Source organism: Leucopleurus acutus, assembly GCF_964270905.1.
Source record: "Leucopleurus acutus genome assembly, chromosome: 17".
In the NCBI taxonomy this organism is placed as follows: Eukaryota; Metazoa; Chordata; class Mammalia; order Artiodactyla; family Delphinidae; genus Leucopleurus; species Leucopleurus acutus.
Genome location: NC_139159.1, coordinates 47,268,403 through 47,285,750, shown reverse-complemented (window position 1 = coordinate 47,285,750; position 17,348 = coordinate 47,268,403). Strand labels below are relative to the sequence as shown.

The window sequence follows — 17,348 nt, the reverse complement described above, 5'->3', positions numbered from 1 at the left end:
TAAAACTAGAACTACCATAGGATCCAGCAGTTCCACTACTGAGTATTTGTGAAGAAAACAAAAACACCGGTTCTAAAAGATACATTCACCCCTATGTTCATTGCAAGATTATTTACAGTAGCCAAGATATGGAAGCAACCTAAGTGCCAATCAATATATGAATGGATAAAGAAGAAGTGGTACACACACACACACACACACACACACACACACACACACACACACACCAGAATATTACTCAGCCATAAAATGAATGAAATCCTGCCATTTGTGATAACATGATGGACCTATGGTGTATTACGCTAAGTGAAATAAGTCAGAGATAGACAAATGAACAAACGGAACCAAACAGAAACAGAGTCTTAGATACAGAGAACAAACAGGTGCCAGAGGGGAGGGTATTGGTAGGAGGAGAGAAATAGGTAAGTGGTAGTGAGAGGTACGAACTTTCAGTTACAAAATAAATGAGTCACAGGTATGAAATGTGTAGTGTGGGAATATAGTCAATAATTATGTAATATCTTTATTGTGACAGATGACAACCAGACTTATCATGGTGATCATTTTTAACATATAGAAATATGGAATCACTGTGTTGTGCACCAGGAACTAGCGTGGTGTTGTAGGTCAATTATACTTCCAAAACAAACAAACTCGGTGAAAAAGAGATCAGATTTGTGGCTACCAGAGGTGGAGGGTGGAGGGAGGGTGAATTAGATGAATGTAATCTAAAGTACAAGTTTTCAGTTATAAGGTAAGTACTAAGTAGGTAATGTACAACATGATAAAAATACTGAACACTGCTGTATGTTACAAATGAAAACTGTTAAGAGAGTAAATCCTAAGACTTCTCATCATAAGGAAAAAATTCTTTTTTCTATTTCTTTAATATTATATTTATATGAGATGATAGGTGTTTTCCAAACCTCTTGTGATCATTTCATGATGTGTGTAAGTCAAATCATTATTATTGTACACCTTTAACTTAAACAGTGCTATATGTCAATTACATCTCAATAAAACTAGAACAAAATTTAACTTATTAAAAATTTAGGTCAAGGCTATAGAAAAATCCCTTTACTTCATCATAAACATATCTACATAAATGTAGATCCGTAATAATTTTTGGTACCCAGTTAAAAGTTTAAATCAGTAAGTTCTGTTTATGAAAATTCATGTAAATTTTTGAAATGTGCACATTTCTTTATATGTGTTCTTCTAGCATAAATGGTTTAAATGAGGGAGCTGATATTATCTTACCTTCAGTTTATTTACTGGGGCAAATATTTCCAAAATTAATTTTGAAAATTGTTTTCTTAGCCAACCTGGTGCTACTCAAAGTACATAGAAGCCTTAGAACAGGAAAGGATTCTTCTTAAAATTCAAGAAGAACTAGAAAGAAAGTTGTTTGCAGGTAATTTTTGCTCTTTGCTTACAGGGTTGCTTTGTTATCTTCTATTACAGATTAATATTAGCGGACTTTGTTAATTATTACTTCACTGTTTCCCTTATTTCTCTTATTTTTGTGCAGCCACACCATCTTTTACAAATTTCAAGTCTGCTGCTTCCGCTGTCTTTGAAAAAGACCATATCTTCCCACAACATTCAGAGTGAGTTTCATGTGATAGTCTATCTTCAGTTCTTTCTTCCTTATTGTTAGAACTCTACCTGTCACTTGGCCATCTGGAGAGGGTAGGAAGGGATGAGGACTGATTCCTTCCCAACTGCTCTGACTCCCAAGTTAGGAGAATTTCAGAGTGTGTGTGTTCCGTCTGTCTCTGTTTTTTTCTCCTCTGCTGATGAGGAAAGACTATGACATACACCCAACACTACATCCTATTTCCAGAGTGACAGCACTCATGGAAGTGTATACACTGCTGCTGATAGGTACAAGATAAGTCATAGACTGAATTGATCAGTCCCATCCATGTCTCTCTGACTCACACACTAATGCACGTGCACACCTGCACAGTGCACACACAAAACACACACACACACAAACACACACACATACACTTACACTCTCCAGTAACAAACTGATGGCTAGGAGCACCTTGCCTCCCTTCTGAATGGCACAGTCTCCTGAATAGAAAGGCCCCTGGGGAATGATAATTGATTGCTTCTATCTGCTCCTTATCTAGTCTTCTCTTCCACAAAGAACATTTATGGAAGAGTGGGCTTAGTTTCCCAAGGTTTCCCAAGCTGAATTTTTCTAAGTTCCACTTTCCCAAGATGGGAATATAAGAAAGAACTGAAAGTCAAACTGGGGTCCTTCTCTCATACAGATACTGATGTGATTATACAGTTTTGATACTAGCGTTAGAGTTTAACAATGCCCTTACAAAGTAGTATACTAGTATAATGTAATGTATGTGTAACCCATTGACCTAATACTTAAAGAACCCTGTAAAAGCCCCCTTTCTCTTATCTTCCATCTTGTAGCTTAGATTTTTGTTTCTGAAAATCCTTAGTTTTCTGGTTCTTGGGAGGGTTTGATGAGCAGGCCTTTATGCTCTTAGCCTGCTCATCTTTTTTCTCTTCTGATTTATCCTACTCACTGTGCCCTCTGTCAGTTCCCCCACCCCATAGACCAACCTCACAGTCCCTCCAACATTTAGGGTGTGCTGACACATTTGTTAACTTTTTTGATCCTTCTTACAACTCTGTGTACGTTTCTGTTTTTGTTGGTTGGGATTTAAATTTTCTCTAGCAGCTTATGTTTCAATCATTTCTTCTTCTTCTTCTTCTTTTGCAGGAATTCTTTAAACCAAATTTAACTAACATGGAAGCTCAAGTGAGTTTTTGACGGTCTGCTTTAGAGCAAGCCTATCATCTAAATAAAGTTTAGCTTGTTTTACTTCCACAGTTTGAAAACGACGTCTCTTCTGTACACACGACATACAAGACTATAAAAATTTTTTTAACTTATTTAGGATAAAATGACTTCTATCTAGGTTAGAAGAATCAAAATGTTTTGCTTATCACCCACGTTAAGGAACTATGTTTTGCTCCTCAAGTAGTCTTCCAACAAATATTCCTTGAGCACTCACTATACAGTTGACCCTTGCACAACACAGGTTTGAACTGCACAGGTCCACTTATATGCAGATATTTTTCAATAGTAAACATTACATTACTACAAGATCTGTGGTTGGTTGAATCCATAGATGCAGAACTGCACATACAGAGGAACCGTGGATACAGGGGCTTACTATAAGTTATACACAGATTTTCAACTTTGTGAAGGGTTCAGTACCCCTACCCTCTGTGTTGTTCAAGGGTTAGCTGTATTTGGTTAGCAGGTATATTCAGCAAGTGCTTAGGGGACTAATATTCCTAGCAATAAATTGACCCAAAACATAGAGGGAAAAGCCTTCCCCACCTTATCCCTATCCCTATCCCACTCTAAAGAAACCGTGTATTAAAGCAGTGAGAACCAGACTTTAGTGTGCATAAGACTCACTGTAACATTTGCTAGCAATGCCGATTCCTGGGCTCACTCTCTGAGAGTCTGATTCAGTAGTTCTTGAGCAGAACCCAGGAATCTCCCTCTTTAATGGACATCCTAGTTGTGTGTGTGATATGGGCATTCCACAGACCACTCTTTGAGATAAACTGTTAGGGTAGCAAGAGAAGACCTTTAAGAGAAGAGAACCTTTAGGTAGGGTAGCAAGAGAAGACCTTTAGCAGAGAGAACCCAGACATACATCCTCCTATCCTCTTTCCTGGAGGGAAAGGAGAATCTGAAATAAATGATGTGGGAGGATGAACCTTCACCATCTGTTGGCCTCAGGACTCAGAAGCTCCAAGGACTGTGACCTGGCTTAGCAGGTTGGAAGCCTTAGACTTTCACCTTATTATGATCCCAGAAAGTATATTCAAAATAGGAACTACCATTCCTAATTCTCTAAAGAGTTAGACATTGTAAAGAGGGGAAGTATCAGGAGGCACACTTCAAAGATCATTTTTCTTCTAAAGCAGTGGTTTTTTGGACACTTTTTTTTAAAGCATTGGAACTCTGTAGTTGCCTCTGCTCCCATACTCCTCTATACCCCATATTGGCCAAGAAGTTTGAATCTCTTTTCCATTCATTGCCTTTTTTTTTTTTTTTGATTCCATTCCTTTTCTGCCTTCTTTTGATTTTAACTGATCATTTTATGTGATTCCATTTTCTCTCAGCATATCAATTATACTTCTTCTTAAAATTTTCTTGTTGGTTGCCCCTAGAGTTTTCAATATACATTTACAGCTAGTAAAAATCCACTTTCAAATAATACTCTGCTGCTTCATGGGTAATGCAAGTACCTTTTAACAGAATTTTCCAATTTCTCCCTCCTGTTGCTTATCATATTGCTGTCAATGAATTCACTTATCCATAAGCTGTAATCACTGAATGCATTATTGCTGTCATTATTTTGAGCAAACTGTTTTCTCCTAGGTCAATAAAGAATAAGAAAAATAAAAGTTATTATTTTACCTTCATTTATTCCTTCTCTAATGGTCTTTTCTTCTTTGTGTAGATCTGAGTTTCTGACATACCATTTTCCTTCTCTCTGAAGAACTTCTTTTAAAATTTCTTTCAAAGAAGGTCTGTTGTTTGCCTTAGGACATCTTTATTTCTCCTTAACTTTTGAAGGATAATTTCACCAGATAAAAAATTATAGGTTAGTGGGGTTTTTTCTTTCAACCCTTCAAATACTTCACTCTCTTCTTGCTTGCATGGTTTCTGAAGAGAAGGCAAATGCAATTCTTTTCTTGTCCCCCGGCTTCTTTCAAGATTTTCTCTTCATCTTTGATTTTCCACAATTCAAATACTATATGTCTAGGTGTAGATTTTTTTGTATATGTCCTGCTTGTGATCTCTGAGATTACTGGATCAGTAGTTTCATGTCTGTCATTAATTTTGAAAAACTCTGTCATTATTACTTCAAATATTTCCTCTGTTCCTTTCTTTTTTTTCTTCCGCTATTTCTATTACATATATCTTGTACCTTTTGTAATTGTCCCATAGTTCTTGGATATTCTATTCTGTCTCTTTCATTGCTTTTTTCCTTTTTGCATTTCAGTTTTGGAATTTTCTACTGACCTCTTTTCAAGCTCACTGATTCTTCCCACAGCTGTATCTAGTCTATTGATGAACCCATCCAAGGCATTCTTCATTTCTGTTTCAGTGTTTTCAATTACTAGCATTTCCTTTTGATTCTCTGTTTGAATGTCCATCTCTCTGCTTACATTATTCAGACGTTCTTACATATTGTACACTTTTTTTATTAGATCTGTTAGCATATTAATCATAGTTATTATAAATTGCTGGTCTGATAATTCCAAAATCTCTGCCATATCTGAGTCTGATTCTGATGCTTGCTTTTTGTCTCTTCATACTGTGGGTTTTTTTTTTTTTTTTTGCCTTTTAGCATGCTTTATAGCATTTTGTTGAAAGTAACATATGATGCATCAGGTAAAAGGAACTGAGGCATATGGGCACTTAGTGTGTGAGGTTTTATGTTTATCTGGCTAGGAGTTAGGCTGTATTTAATGTTTGCTATAGCTGTGGTGTTAGTGGCTGAAATTTCCTCTCATTTTTTATCTCCTCTGTTGTTTTGGGTTTTCCTAGATTCCTTCATAGGGTCTGAGGTTTGCAGCTCTTTTATCTGTAATCCCTGTTATTATACTGGAGCACTATTAATGTGGTAGTAGAATGTGAGATAAAAAGTGTTTTCTAGTCCCCTGAGTAGATCTCAGTCCGTTAGTGAGCCTGAGTTGGATATTTCCCTTCTCCCGTGTCAGTTAGGCTATGGGAAAACAACAGTCTGTTAGGCTTTGGCAAAATAGTTTCCCTTGAGGGCAGGCCTTGTTAGGAAGACCAGAGAACTCTGGGTGTATTCCAATATGGTTCCTCTATCCTTCCCCATACCAGAAGCAGGAGGGGATTTTTCTCTGATCTTTACAATGAGAACCCAGTGGAGCTCCTGGAAGTAAAATTCAAGAATGTGGTGATGGGGCAGGAAGGAGGGTATGGAAGCTAAGGGCCCCCTTGGATTTTTAACTCTCAAACTATTCTACACTGAGCCTTGAGAAATTCATCAACTACCATTTAAAGTTTTCCTACTGAGGAGATTGGCTCAAGATGGCAGACTAGAAGGACATGCTCTCACTCCCTCTTTTGAGAACACCAGAATCACAACTAACTGCTGAACAATCATCAACAAGAAGACACTGGAACTCACCAAAAAAGATACCCCACATGCAAAGACAAAGGAGAAGCCACAATGAGATGGTAGGAGGGATGCAATCACAATAAAATCAAATCCCATAACTGCTGGGTGGGTGACTTACAAACTGGAGAACACTTATATCACAGAAGTCCACCCACTGAAGTGAAGGTTCTGAGCCCCACGTCAGGCTTCTAAAACCTGGGGGGTCCGGCAACGGGAGGAGGAATTCCTAGAGAATCAGACATTGAAGGTTAGTGGGATCTGATTGTAGAACTTCAACAGAACTTGGGGAAACAGAGACTCCACTCTTGTAGGGCACACACAAAGTAGTGTGCACACTGGGACGCAGGGGAAGGAGCAGTGACCCCATAGGAGACGGGACTAGACCTACTGGCTAGTGTTGGAGGGTCTCCTGCAGAGGCAGGGGGAGGCTGTACCTCACTGTGATGACAAGGACACTGGCAATAGAAGCTCTGGGAAGTACTCCTTGGTGTGAGCCCTCCCAGAGTCTGCCATTAGCCAAATCAAAGAGCCCGGGTAGCCTTGTGTTGGGTTGCCTCAGGCCAAACAACCAAGAGGGAGGGAACCCAGTTCCACCCATCAGAAGACCAGCGGATTAAAGTTTTACTGTGCTCTGCCCACCAGAGCAACAGCCAACTCTACCCACCACCAGTCCCTCCCATCAGGAAAATTACACAAGCCCCTTAGATAGCCTCATCCACCAGAGGGCAGACAGCAAAAGCAACAAGAACAACAATCCTGCAGCCTGTGGAACAAAAACCACATTCATAGAAAGATAGACAAGATGAAAAGGCAGTGAGCTATGTACCAGATGAAGGAACAAGAAGAAACCTCAAAAAAACTAAATGAAGTGGAGAAAGGCAACATTCCAGAAAAAGAATTCAGAATAATGATAGTGAAGATGATTCAGGACCTCAGAAAAACAATGGAGGCAAAGATGGAGAAGATACAAGAAATGTTTAACAAAGACCTAGAAGAATTAAAGAACAAACAAACAGAGATGAACAATACAACAACTGAAATGAAAACTAAACTAGAAGGAATCAATAGCAGAATAACTGAGGCAGAAGAACGGATAAGTGACCTGGAACACAGAGTGGTGAAATTCACTGCTGCGGAAGAGAATAAAGAAAAAAGAATGAAAAGAAATGAAGACAGCCTAAGAGACCTCTGGGACAACATTAAATGCAACAACATTCGCATTACAGGGGTTCCAGTAGAACAAGAGAGAGAGAAAGGACCAGAGAAAATATTTGAAGAGATTATAATTGAAAACTTCCCTAACATGGGAAAGGAAATAGCCACCCAAGTCCAGGAAGCACAGAGAGTCCCATATAGGATAAACCAAAGGAGAAACATGCTGAGACACTTAATAATCAAATTGGCAAAAATTAAACACAAAGAAAAATTATTGAAAGCAGCAAGGGAAAAATGACAAATAGCATACAAGGGAGCTCCCATAAGGTTAACAGCTGATTTCTCAGCAGAAACTCTAGAAGCCAGAAGGGACTGGCATGATATACTTAAAGTGATAAAAGGGAAGAACCTACAACCAAGATTACCTGGCAAGGATCTCATTCAGATTCGATGGAGAAATCAAAAGCTTTACAGACAAACAAAAGGTAAGAGAATTCAGCACCACCAAAGCAGCTCTGCAACAAATGCTAAAGGAACTTCTCTAAGTGGGAAACACAAAAGAAGAAAAGGACCTACAAAAACAAACCCAAAACAATTAAGAAAATGGTCATAGGAACATACATATCAATAATTACCTTAAACCTGAATGGATTAAGTGCTCCAACCAAAAGACACAGGCTTGCTGAATGGATACACAAACAAAACCCATATATATGCTGTCTACAAGAGACCCACTTCAGACCTAGGGACACATAGAGACTGAAAGTGAGGGGATGGACAAAGATATTGCATGCAAATGGAAATCAAAAGAAAGCTGGAGTAGCAACACTCAGATAAAATAGACTAAAACAAAGAATGTTACAAGAGACAAAGAAGGAAACTACATAATGCTCAAGGGGTCAATCCAAGAAGATATAACAGTGATAAATATATATGCGCCCAACATAGGAACACCTCAATACATAAGGCAACTGCTAATAGCTATAAAAGAGGAAATTGACAGTAACACAATAATAGTGGGGGACTTTAACACCTCACGTGCACCAATGGACAGAACATCCAAACAGAAAATTAATGAGGAAACACAAGCTTTAAATGACACAATAGACCAGATAGATTTAATTGATATTTATAGGACATTCCACCAAAAAACAGCAGATTACACTTTCTTCTTCTTTTTGTAGTTATTTCTGAGATATACATTTTAAAGTAATAACTAGAATTATGACTTGTAACATTATACCAGAACATATAAGATTTTTAGAAATTTCATGTAATGTCTGAAACATTTATATTAACATATTTCCATACAAATAACCCAAAGAAAGTTTAGCACTAGTTGTCTTTTTGTTTGTATGTTTTTTTATACTGTAGGTTCTTCTTAGTCATCAATTTTATTCACATCAGTGTATACATCTCATTCCCAATCGCCCAATAGAGCACACAACAATCCCAAACCCACCGTGGTTTTCCCCCCTTGGTGTCCATACGTTTGTTCTCTACATCTCTGTCTCAACTTCTTCCCTGCAAACCGGTTCATCTGTACCATTTTTCTAGGTTCAACATACATGCATTAATATACGATACTTGTTTTTCTCTTTCTGACTTACTTCACTCTGTTTGACAGTCTCTAGATCCATCCACATCTCAACAAATGACTCAATTTCATTCCTTTATATGGCTGAGTAATATTCCATTGTTTATATGTACCACAACTTCTTTATCCATTCCTCTGTCGATGGGCATTTATGTTGCTTCCATGACTTGCCTATTGTAAATAGTGCTGCAATGAACATTGGGGTGCATGTGTCTTTTGGAATTATGGTTTTCTCTGGGTATATGCCCAGTAGTGGGATTGCTGAATCATATGGTAATTCTACTTTTTGTTTGTTTGTTTTTTTCAGTATGCGGGCCTCTCACTGTTGTGGCCTCTCCTGTTGCGGAGCACAGGCTCCGGACGCACAGGCTCAGTGGCCATGGCTCACAGGCCCAGCCACTCTGCGGCATGTGGGATCTTCCTGGACCAGGGCATGAACCCATGTCCCCTGCATCGACAGGTGGACTTTCAAACCCTGCGCCACCAGGGAAGCCCTATTTTTAGTTTTTAAGGAACATCCATACTGTTCTCCATAGTGGCTGTATCAATTTACATTGCCACCAACAGTGCAATAGGGTTCCCTTTTCTCCACACCCTCGCCAGCATTTGTTGTTTGTAGATTTTCTGATGATACCCATTCTAACTGGTGTGAAGTGATACCTCATTGTAGTTTTTGCTTGTTTGTTTGTTTTGTGGTACGCGGGCCTCTCACTCTTGTGGCCTCTCCCATTGCAGATCACAGGCTCCGGATGCGCAGGCTCAGCGCCCATGGCTCACTGGCCTAGCCGCTCCACGGCATGTGGAATCCTCCCGGACTGGGGCACAAACCTGTGCCCCCTCCATCGGCAGGCGGACTCTCAACCACTGCACCAACAGGGTAGCCCCTCTCATTGTAGTTTTGCTTTGCATTTCTCTAATAATTAGTGATGTTGAGCAGCTTTTCATGTGCTTCTTGGCTATCTGTATGTCTTCTATGGAGAAATGTCTATTTAAGTGTTCTGCCTATTTTTGAATTGAGTTGTGTGTTTCATTAATATTGAGCTGCATGAGCCATTTATATTTTTGGAGATTAATCCTTTGCCCAATGATTCATTTGCAAATATAGTCTCCCATTCTGTGGGTTGTCTTTTCGTCTTCTTTATGGTTTCCTTTGCTGTGCAAAAGCTTTTAAGTTTCATTAGGTCCCATTTATTTATTTTTGTTTTTATTTCCATTACTCTAGGAGGTGGATCAAAAAAGATCTTCCTGTGATTTATGTCAAAGAGTGTTCTTCCTATGTTTTCCTCTAAGAGTTTTATTGTATCTGGTCTTACATTTAGGTCTAATCCACTTTGAGTTTATTTTTGTGTATGGTGTTAGGGAGTGTTCTAATTCATTCTTTTACACGTAGCTGTCCACTTTTCCCAGCACCACTTATTGCAGACACTGTATTTTCTCCATGTATATCCTTGCCTCCTTTGTCATAGATTAGTTGACCATAAGTGTGTGGGTTTAACTCTGGGCTTTCTATCTTGTTCCATTGATCTATGTTTCTGTTTTTGTGCCAGTACCATATTGTCTTGATTACTGTAGCTTTGTAGTATACTCTGAAGTTAGGGAGTCTGATTCCTCCAGCTCCGTTGTTTTCCTTCAAGACTGCTTTGGCTAGTCAGAGTCTTTTGTGTCTCCACATAAATTTTAAGATGATTTGTTCTAGTTCCGTAAAAAATGCCATTGGTAATTTGATAGGGATTGCAGTGAATCTGTAGATTGCTTTCAGTAGTATAGTCATTTTCACAATATTGATTCTTCCAATCCAAGAATATGGTATGTCTCTCCATCTGTTGGTATCTTTAATTTCTTTCATCAGTGTCTTATAGTTTTCTGCATACAGGTCTTTTGTCTCCCTAGGTAGGTTTATTCCTAGGTATTTTATTCTTTTTGTTGCCATGGTAAATGGGAGTGTTTCCTTAATTTCTTTTTCAGATTTTTCATCATTAGTGTATAGGAATTCAAGAGATTTCTGTGCATTAATTTTGTATCCTGCAACTTTACCAGATACATTGGTTAGCTCTAGTAGTTTCCTGGTGGCATTTTTAGGATTCTCTATGTATAGTATAATGTCATCTGAGAACAGTGATAGTTTTACTTCTTCTTTTCCAATTTTTATTACTTTTATTCCTTTTTCTTTTCTGATTGCCGTAGCTAGGACTTTGAAAACTATGTTGAATAATAGTGGTAAGAGTGGACATCCTTGTGTCATTCCTGATCTTAGAGGAAATGCTTTCAGTTTTTCACCATTGAGAATGATGTTTGCTGTGGGTTTGTCGTATATGGCCTTTATTATGTTCAGGTAGGTTCCCTCTATGCCCACTTTCTGGAGAGTTTTTATTTTAAATGGATATTGCATTTTGTCAAAATATTTTTCTGCATCTATTGAGATGATCATATGGTTTTTCTTCTTCAATTTGTTGATATGGTGTATCACATTGATTGATTTGCATATATTGGAGAATACTTGCATCCCTGGGATAAACCCCACTTAATCATGGTGTATGATCCTTTTAATGTGTTGTTGGATTCTGTTTGCTACTACTTTGTTCTGGATTTTTGCGTCTATATTCATCAGTGATATTGGTCAGTAATAATTTTTTTTTTGTCGTATCTTTGTCTGGTTTTGGTATCAGGATGAATGTGGCCTCATAGAATGAGTTTGGGAGTATTCCTCCCTCTGCTATCTTTTGGAAGAATTTGAGAAGGATGGGTGTTGGCTCTTCTATAAATGTTTGATAGAATTCCCCTGTGAAGCCATCTGGTCCTGGACTTCTGTTTGTTGGAATATTTTTAAACACAGTTTCAAATTCTTTACTTGTGACTGGTCGGGTCATATTTTCTATTTCTTCCTGGTTCAGTCGTGGAAGGTTATACCTTTCTAAGAATTTTTCCATTTCTTCCAGGTTGTTCATTTTATTGGCATAGAGTTGCTTATAGTGGTCTCTTAGGATGATTTGTATTTATGCAGTGTCTGTTGTAACTTCTACTTTTTATTTCTAATTTTGATTTGAGTCCTCGCCATCTTATTCTTGATGAGTCTGGCTAATGGTTTATCAATTTTGTTTATCTTCTCAAAGAATCAGCTTTTGGTTTCCTGGTCTTTGCTATTGTTTCCTTTGTTCCTATTTCATTTCTTTCTGCTTGGATCATTACGATTTCTTTCCTTCTGCTAACTTGGGTTTTGTTTGTTCTTCTTTGTCTAGTTCCTTTAGGTGTATGGTTAGATTGTTTATTTGAGGTTTTTTTCTTGTTTCTTGAGGTAGGCTTGTATAGCTATACACTTCCCTCTTAGAAGTGCTTTTGCTGCATCCCATAGGTTTTGGATCATTGGGTTTTCATTTTCATTTGTCTCTAGGTATTTTTTGATTTCCTCTTTGATTTCTTCAGTGATCTCTTGGTTATTTAGTAACGTATTGTTTAACCTCCATGTGTTTGTGTTTTTTATGTTTTTTCCCCTCTAATTGATTTCTAATCACAAAGTGTTGTTTGTGGTCAGAAAAGATGCTTGATATGATTTCAATTTTATTAAACTTACTGAGGCTTGATTTGTGAGCCAAGATGTGATCTATCCTGGAGAATGTTCCATGCGCACTTGAGAAGAAAGTGTAATCTGCTGTTTTTGTATGGAATGTCCAATAAATATCAATTAAATCTATCTGGTCTTTTGTGTCATTTAAAGCTTCTGTTTCCGTATTTATTTTCATTTTGGATTATCTGTTCATTAGTGTAAGTGAAGTGTTAAAGTCCCCCACTATTATTGCGTTACTGTCGATTTCCTCTTTTATAGCTGTTAGCAGTGGCCTTATGTAGTCTTTATTTTAAAGCCTATTTTGTCTGATATGAGTATTGCTATTCCAGCTTTCTTTTGATTTCCATTTGCATGGAATAACTTTTTCCATCTCCTCACTTTCAGTCTGTATGTGTCCCTAGGTCTGAAGTGGGTCTCTTGTAGACAGCCTATATATGGGTCTTATTTTTGTATCCATTCATCAAGCCTGTGTCTTTTGGTTGGAGCATTTAATCCATTCACGTTTAACGTAATTATTGATATGTATGTTCCTGTAACCATTTTCCTAATTGTTTTGGGTTTGTTTTTGTAGGTCCTTATCTTCTCTTGTGTTTCCCACTTAGAGAAGTTCCTTTAGCATTTGTTGTAGACCTGGTTTGGTGGTGCTGAATTCTCTTACCTTTTGCTTGTCTGTAAAGCTTTTGATTTCTCCATCGAATCTGAATGAGATCCTTGCCAGGTAATCTTGGTTGTAGGTTCTTCCCTTTTATCACTTTAAGTATATCATGCCAGTCCCTTCTGGCTTCTAGAGTTTCTGCTGAGAAATCAGCTGTTAACCTTATGGGAGTTCCCTTGTATGTTATTTGTCATTTTTCCCTTGCTGCTTTCAATAATTTTTCTTTGTGTTTAATTTTTGCAAATTTGATTATTACGTGTCTCAGTGTGTTTCTCCTTGGGCTTATCCTTTATGGGACTCTATGCACTTCCTGGACTTGGGTGGCTATTTCCTTTCCTTTGTTATGGAAGTTTTCGAGTATAATCTCTTCAAATATTTTCTCTGGTCCTTTCTCTCTCTCTTGTTCCCCTGTAATGCGAATGTTGTTGCGTTTAATGTTGTCCCAGAGGTCTCTTAGGCTGTCTTCATTTCTTTTCATTCTTTTTTCTTTATTCTGTACCACAGCAGGGAATTCCACCATTCTGTCTTCCAGGTCACATATCCCTTCTTCTGCTTCAGTGTTTTCTGCTATTGATTCCTTCTAGTTTAGTTTTCATTTCAGTTATTGTATTGTTCATCTCTGTTTGTTTGTTCTTTAATTCTTCTAGGTCTTTGTTAAACATTTCTTGCATTTTCTGGATCTTTGCCTCCATTGTTTTTCCGAGGTCCTGGATCATCTTCACTATCATTATTCTGAATTCTTTTTCTGGAAGGTTGCCTATCTCCACTTCATTTAGTTGTTTTTATGAGGTTTTTTCTTGTTCCTTCATCTGGTATATAGTCCTCTGCCTTTTCATCTTGTCTATCTTTCTGTGAATGTGGTTTTTGTTCCACAGGCTGCAGGATGGCAGTTCTTCTTACCTCTGTTGTCCGATTACACTTTCTTCTCTACTGCACATGGAACATTCTCCAGGATAGATCATGTCTTGGGTTACAAATCAAGCACCGGAAAATTTAAGAAAATTGAAATTATATCAAGCCTCTTTTCTGACCACAAACAACACTTTGTGATTAGAAATCAGTTAGAGGGGAAAAAACGTAAAAAACACAGACATATGGAAGATAAACAATACGTTACTAGATAGCCAAGAGGTCACTGAAGGAATCAAAGAGAAAATCAAAAAATACCTAGAGGCAAATGAAAATGAAAACCCAATGATCCAAAACCTATGGGATGCAGCAAAAGCACTTCTAAGAGGGAAGTGTATAGCTATACAAGCCTACCTCAAGAAACAAGAAAGAAATTCAAATAAACAATCTAACCATACACCTAAAGGAACTAGACAAAGAAGAACAAACAAAATCCAAAGTTAGCAGAAGGAAAGAAATCATAAAGATCCGAGCAGAAAGAAATGAAATAGGAACAAAGGAAACAATAGCAAAGACCAAGAAACCAAAAGCTGATTCTTTGAGAAGATAAACAAAATTGATAAACCATTAGCCAGACTCATCAAGAAAAAGAGGGCGAGGACTCAAATCAAAATTAGAAATCAAAAAGTAGAAGTTACAACAGACACTGCATAAATACAAATCATCCTAAGAGACCACTATAAGCAACTCTATGCCAATAAAATGGACAACCTGGAAGAAATGGAAAAATTCTTAGAAAGGTATAAACTTCCACGACTGAACCAGGAAGAAACAGAAAATATGAACAGACCAGTCACAAGTAATGAGATTGAAACTGTGTTTAAAAATCTTCCAACAAACAGAAGTCCAGAACCAGGTGGCTTCACAGGTGAATTCTTCAAACACTTACAGAAGAGCTAACACCCATGCTTCTCAAACTCGTCCATAATATTGCAGAGGAAGGAAGACTCAAACTCATTCTATGAGGCCACCATCACCCTCATGCCAAAATCAGACAAAGATACTACAGGAAAAGAAAATTACAGACCAATATCACTGATGAATATAGATGCAAAAATCCTCAGCAAAATAGTAGCAAACAGAATCCAACAACGCATGAAAAGGATCATACACCATGATCAAGTGGGATTTATCCCAGGGATGCAAGGATTCTTCAATATACACAATCAATGTGAAACACTATATTAACAAGTTGAAGAATAAAAACCATATGATCATCTCAATAGATGCAGAAAAAGCTTTTGATAAATTTCAACCACCATTTATGCTAAAAACTCTCCGAAAATTGGCATAGAGGGAACCTACTTCAACATAATGATGGCCATATATGACAAAACCACAGCAAACATCATTCTCAATGGTGAAAAACTGAAAGCATTTCCTCTAAGATCAGGAACGAGACAAGGATGTCCACTCTTACCACTATTATTCAACATAGTTTTGGTAGTCCTAGCCATGGCAATCAGAGAAGAAAAAGAAATAAAAGTAATACAAATTGGAAAAGAACGAGTAAAACTGTCACTGTTTACATTTGACATTATACTATACATAGAGAATCCTAAAAATGCCACCAGAAAACTACAAGAGCTAATCAATGAATTTGGTAAAGTTTCAGGATACAAAATTAATGCACAGAAATCTCTTGCATTACTATACATTACTGATGAAAAATCTGAAAGAGAAATTAAGGAAACACTCCCATTTACCATTGTAACAAAAAGAATAAAATACCTAGGAATAAACCTACCTAGGGAGACAAAAGACCTGTGTGCAGAAAACTATAAGACACTGATGAAAGAAATTAAAGCTGATAGCAACAGATGGAGAGATATACCATGTTCTTAGATTGGAAGAATCAATATTGTGAAAATGACTATACTACTGAAAGCAATCTACAGATTCACTGCAGTCCCTATCAAATTACCAATGGCATTTTTAACAGAAGTACAAGAAAAAAAATCTTAAAATTTGCATGGAGATGCAAAAGACCCCCAATATCCAAAGCAGTCTTGAGGGAAGAAAGAAGAGCTGGAAGAATCAGACTCCCTGACTTCAGACTATACTACAAAGCTACAGTAATCAAGACAATATGGTGCTGGCACAAAAACAGAAATATAGATCAATGGAACAGGATAGGAAGCCCATAGATAATCCTACACACCTATGTCAACTAATCTATGACAAAGGAGGCCAGGATATATAAGCGAGAAAGACAGCCTCCTCAGTAAGTGCTGCTGGGAAAACTGGGCAGCTACATGTAAAAGAATGAATTAGAACACTCCTTTATAACATACACAAAAATAAATTCACAATGCATTAGAGACCTAAATATAAGACTGGGCACTATAAAACTCTTAGAGGAAAACATGGGAAGAAATCTCTTTGTCATAAATCACAGCAATGTAGTTTTTGATCCAGCTCCTAGAGTAATGGAAATAAAAACAAAAGTAAACAAATGGGACCTAATAAAACTTAAAAGCTTTTGCACAGCAAAGGAAACCATAAACAAGACGAAAAGACAACCCTCAATGGGAGAAAATATTTGCGAACGAATCATCGGACAAAGGGTTAATCTCCAAAATATATAAACAGCTCATGCAGCTCAATATTAAAAAAACAAACCACCCAATCCAAAAATGGGCAGAAAACTAAATAGGCATTTCTCCAAAGAAGACATACACATGGCCAAGAAGCACATGAAAAGCTGCTCAACATCACTAATTATTAGAGAAATGCAAATCCAAACTACAATGAAGTATCACCTCACACCAGTTAGCATAGGCATCATCAGAAAATCTACAAACAACAAATGCTGGAAAGGGTGTGGAGAAAAGGGAACCGTCTTGTACTGTTAGTGGGAATGTAAATTGATACAGCCACTATGGAGAACAGTATGGAGGTTCCTTACAAAACTAAAAATAGAATTACCCTATGACCCAGCAATGTCACTACTGGGCATATAGCCAGAGAAAACTATAATTCAAAGAGACACATGTGCCCCAATGATCATTGCAGCACTGTTTACAATAGTCAGGTCATGGAAGCAACCTAAATGCCCATCGACAGATGAATGGATATAGAAGATGTGGTACATGTATACAATGGAATATTACTCAGCCATAAAAAGGAATGAAATTGGGTCATTTGTAGAGACATGGATGCATCTAGAGAGTGTCATACAGAGTGAAGTAAGTCAGAAAAAGAAGAACAAATATCATATATTAACGCATATATGTGGAACCTAGAATATGG

At 37.5% G+C, this 17,348-nt stretch overlaps 1 protein-coding gene across 1 annotated transcript in view; it reads left to right on the top strand.

The window, feature by feature from the left end:
* Nucleotides 1-1,660, top strand: part of RGS22 (regulator of G protein signaling 22) — a gene marked incomplete at both ends in the record, with an annotated part of 157,068 nt that extends 155,408 nt beyond the window's left edge. Inside the window, 3 exon segments of the mRNA XM_082858451.1 lie at nt 1,321-1,414; nt 1,532-1,568; nt 1,570-1,660. Of these exon segments, the coding sequence (XP_082714577.1) occupies nt 1,321-1,414; nt 1,532-1,568; nt 1,570-1,660 (222 nt within the window).
* Between the last annotated feature and the right edge of the window lie 15,688 nt (nt 1,661-17,348).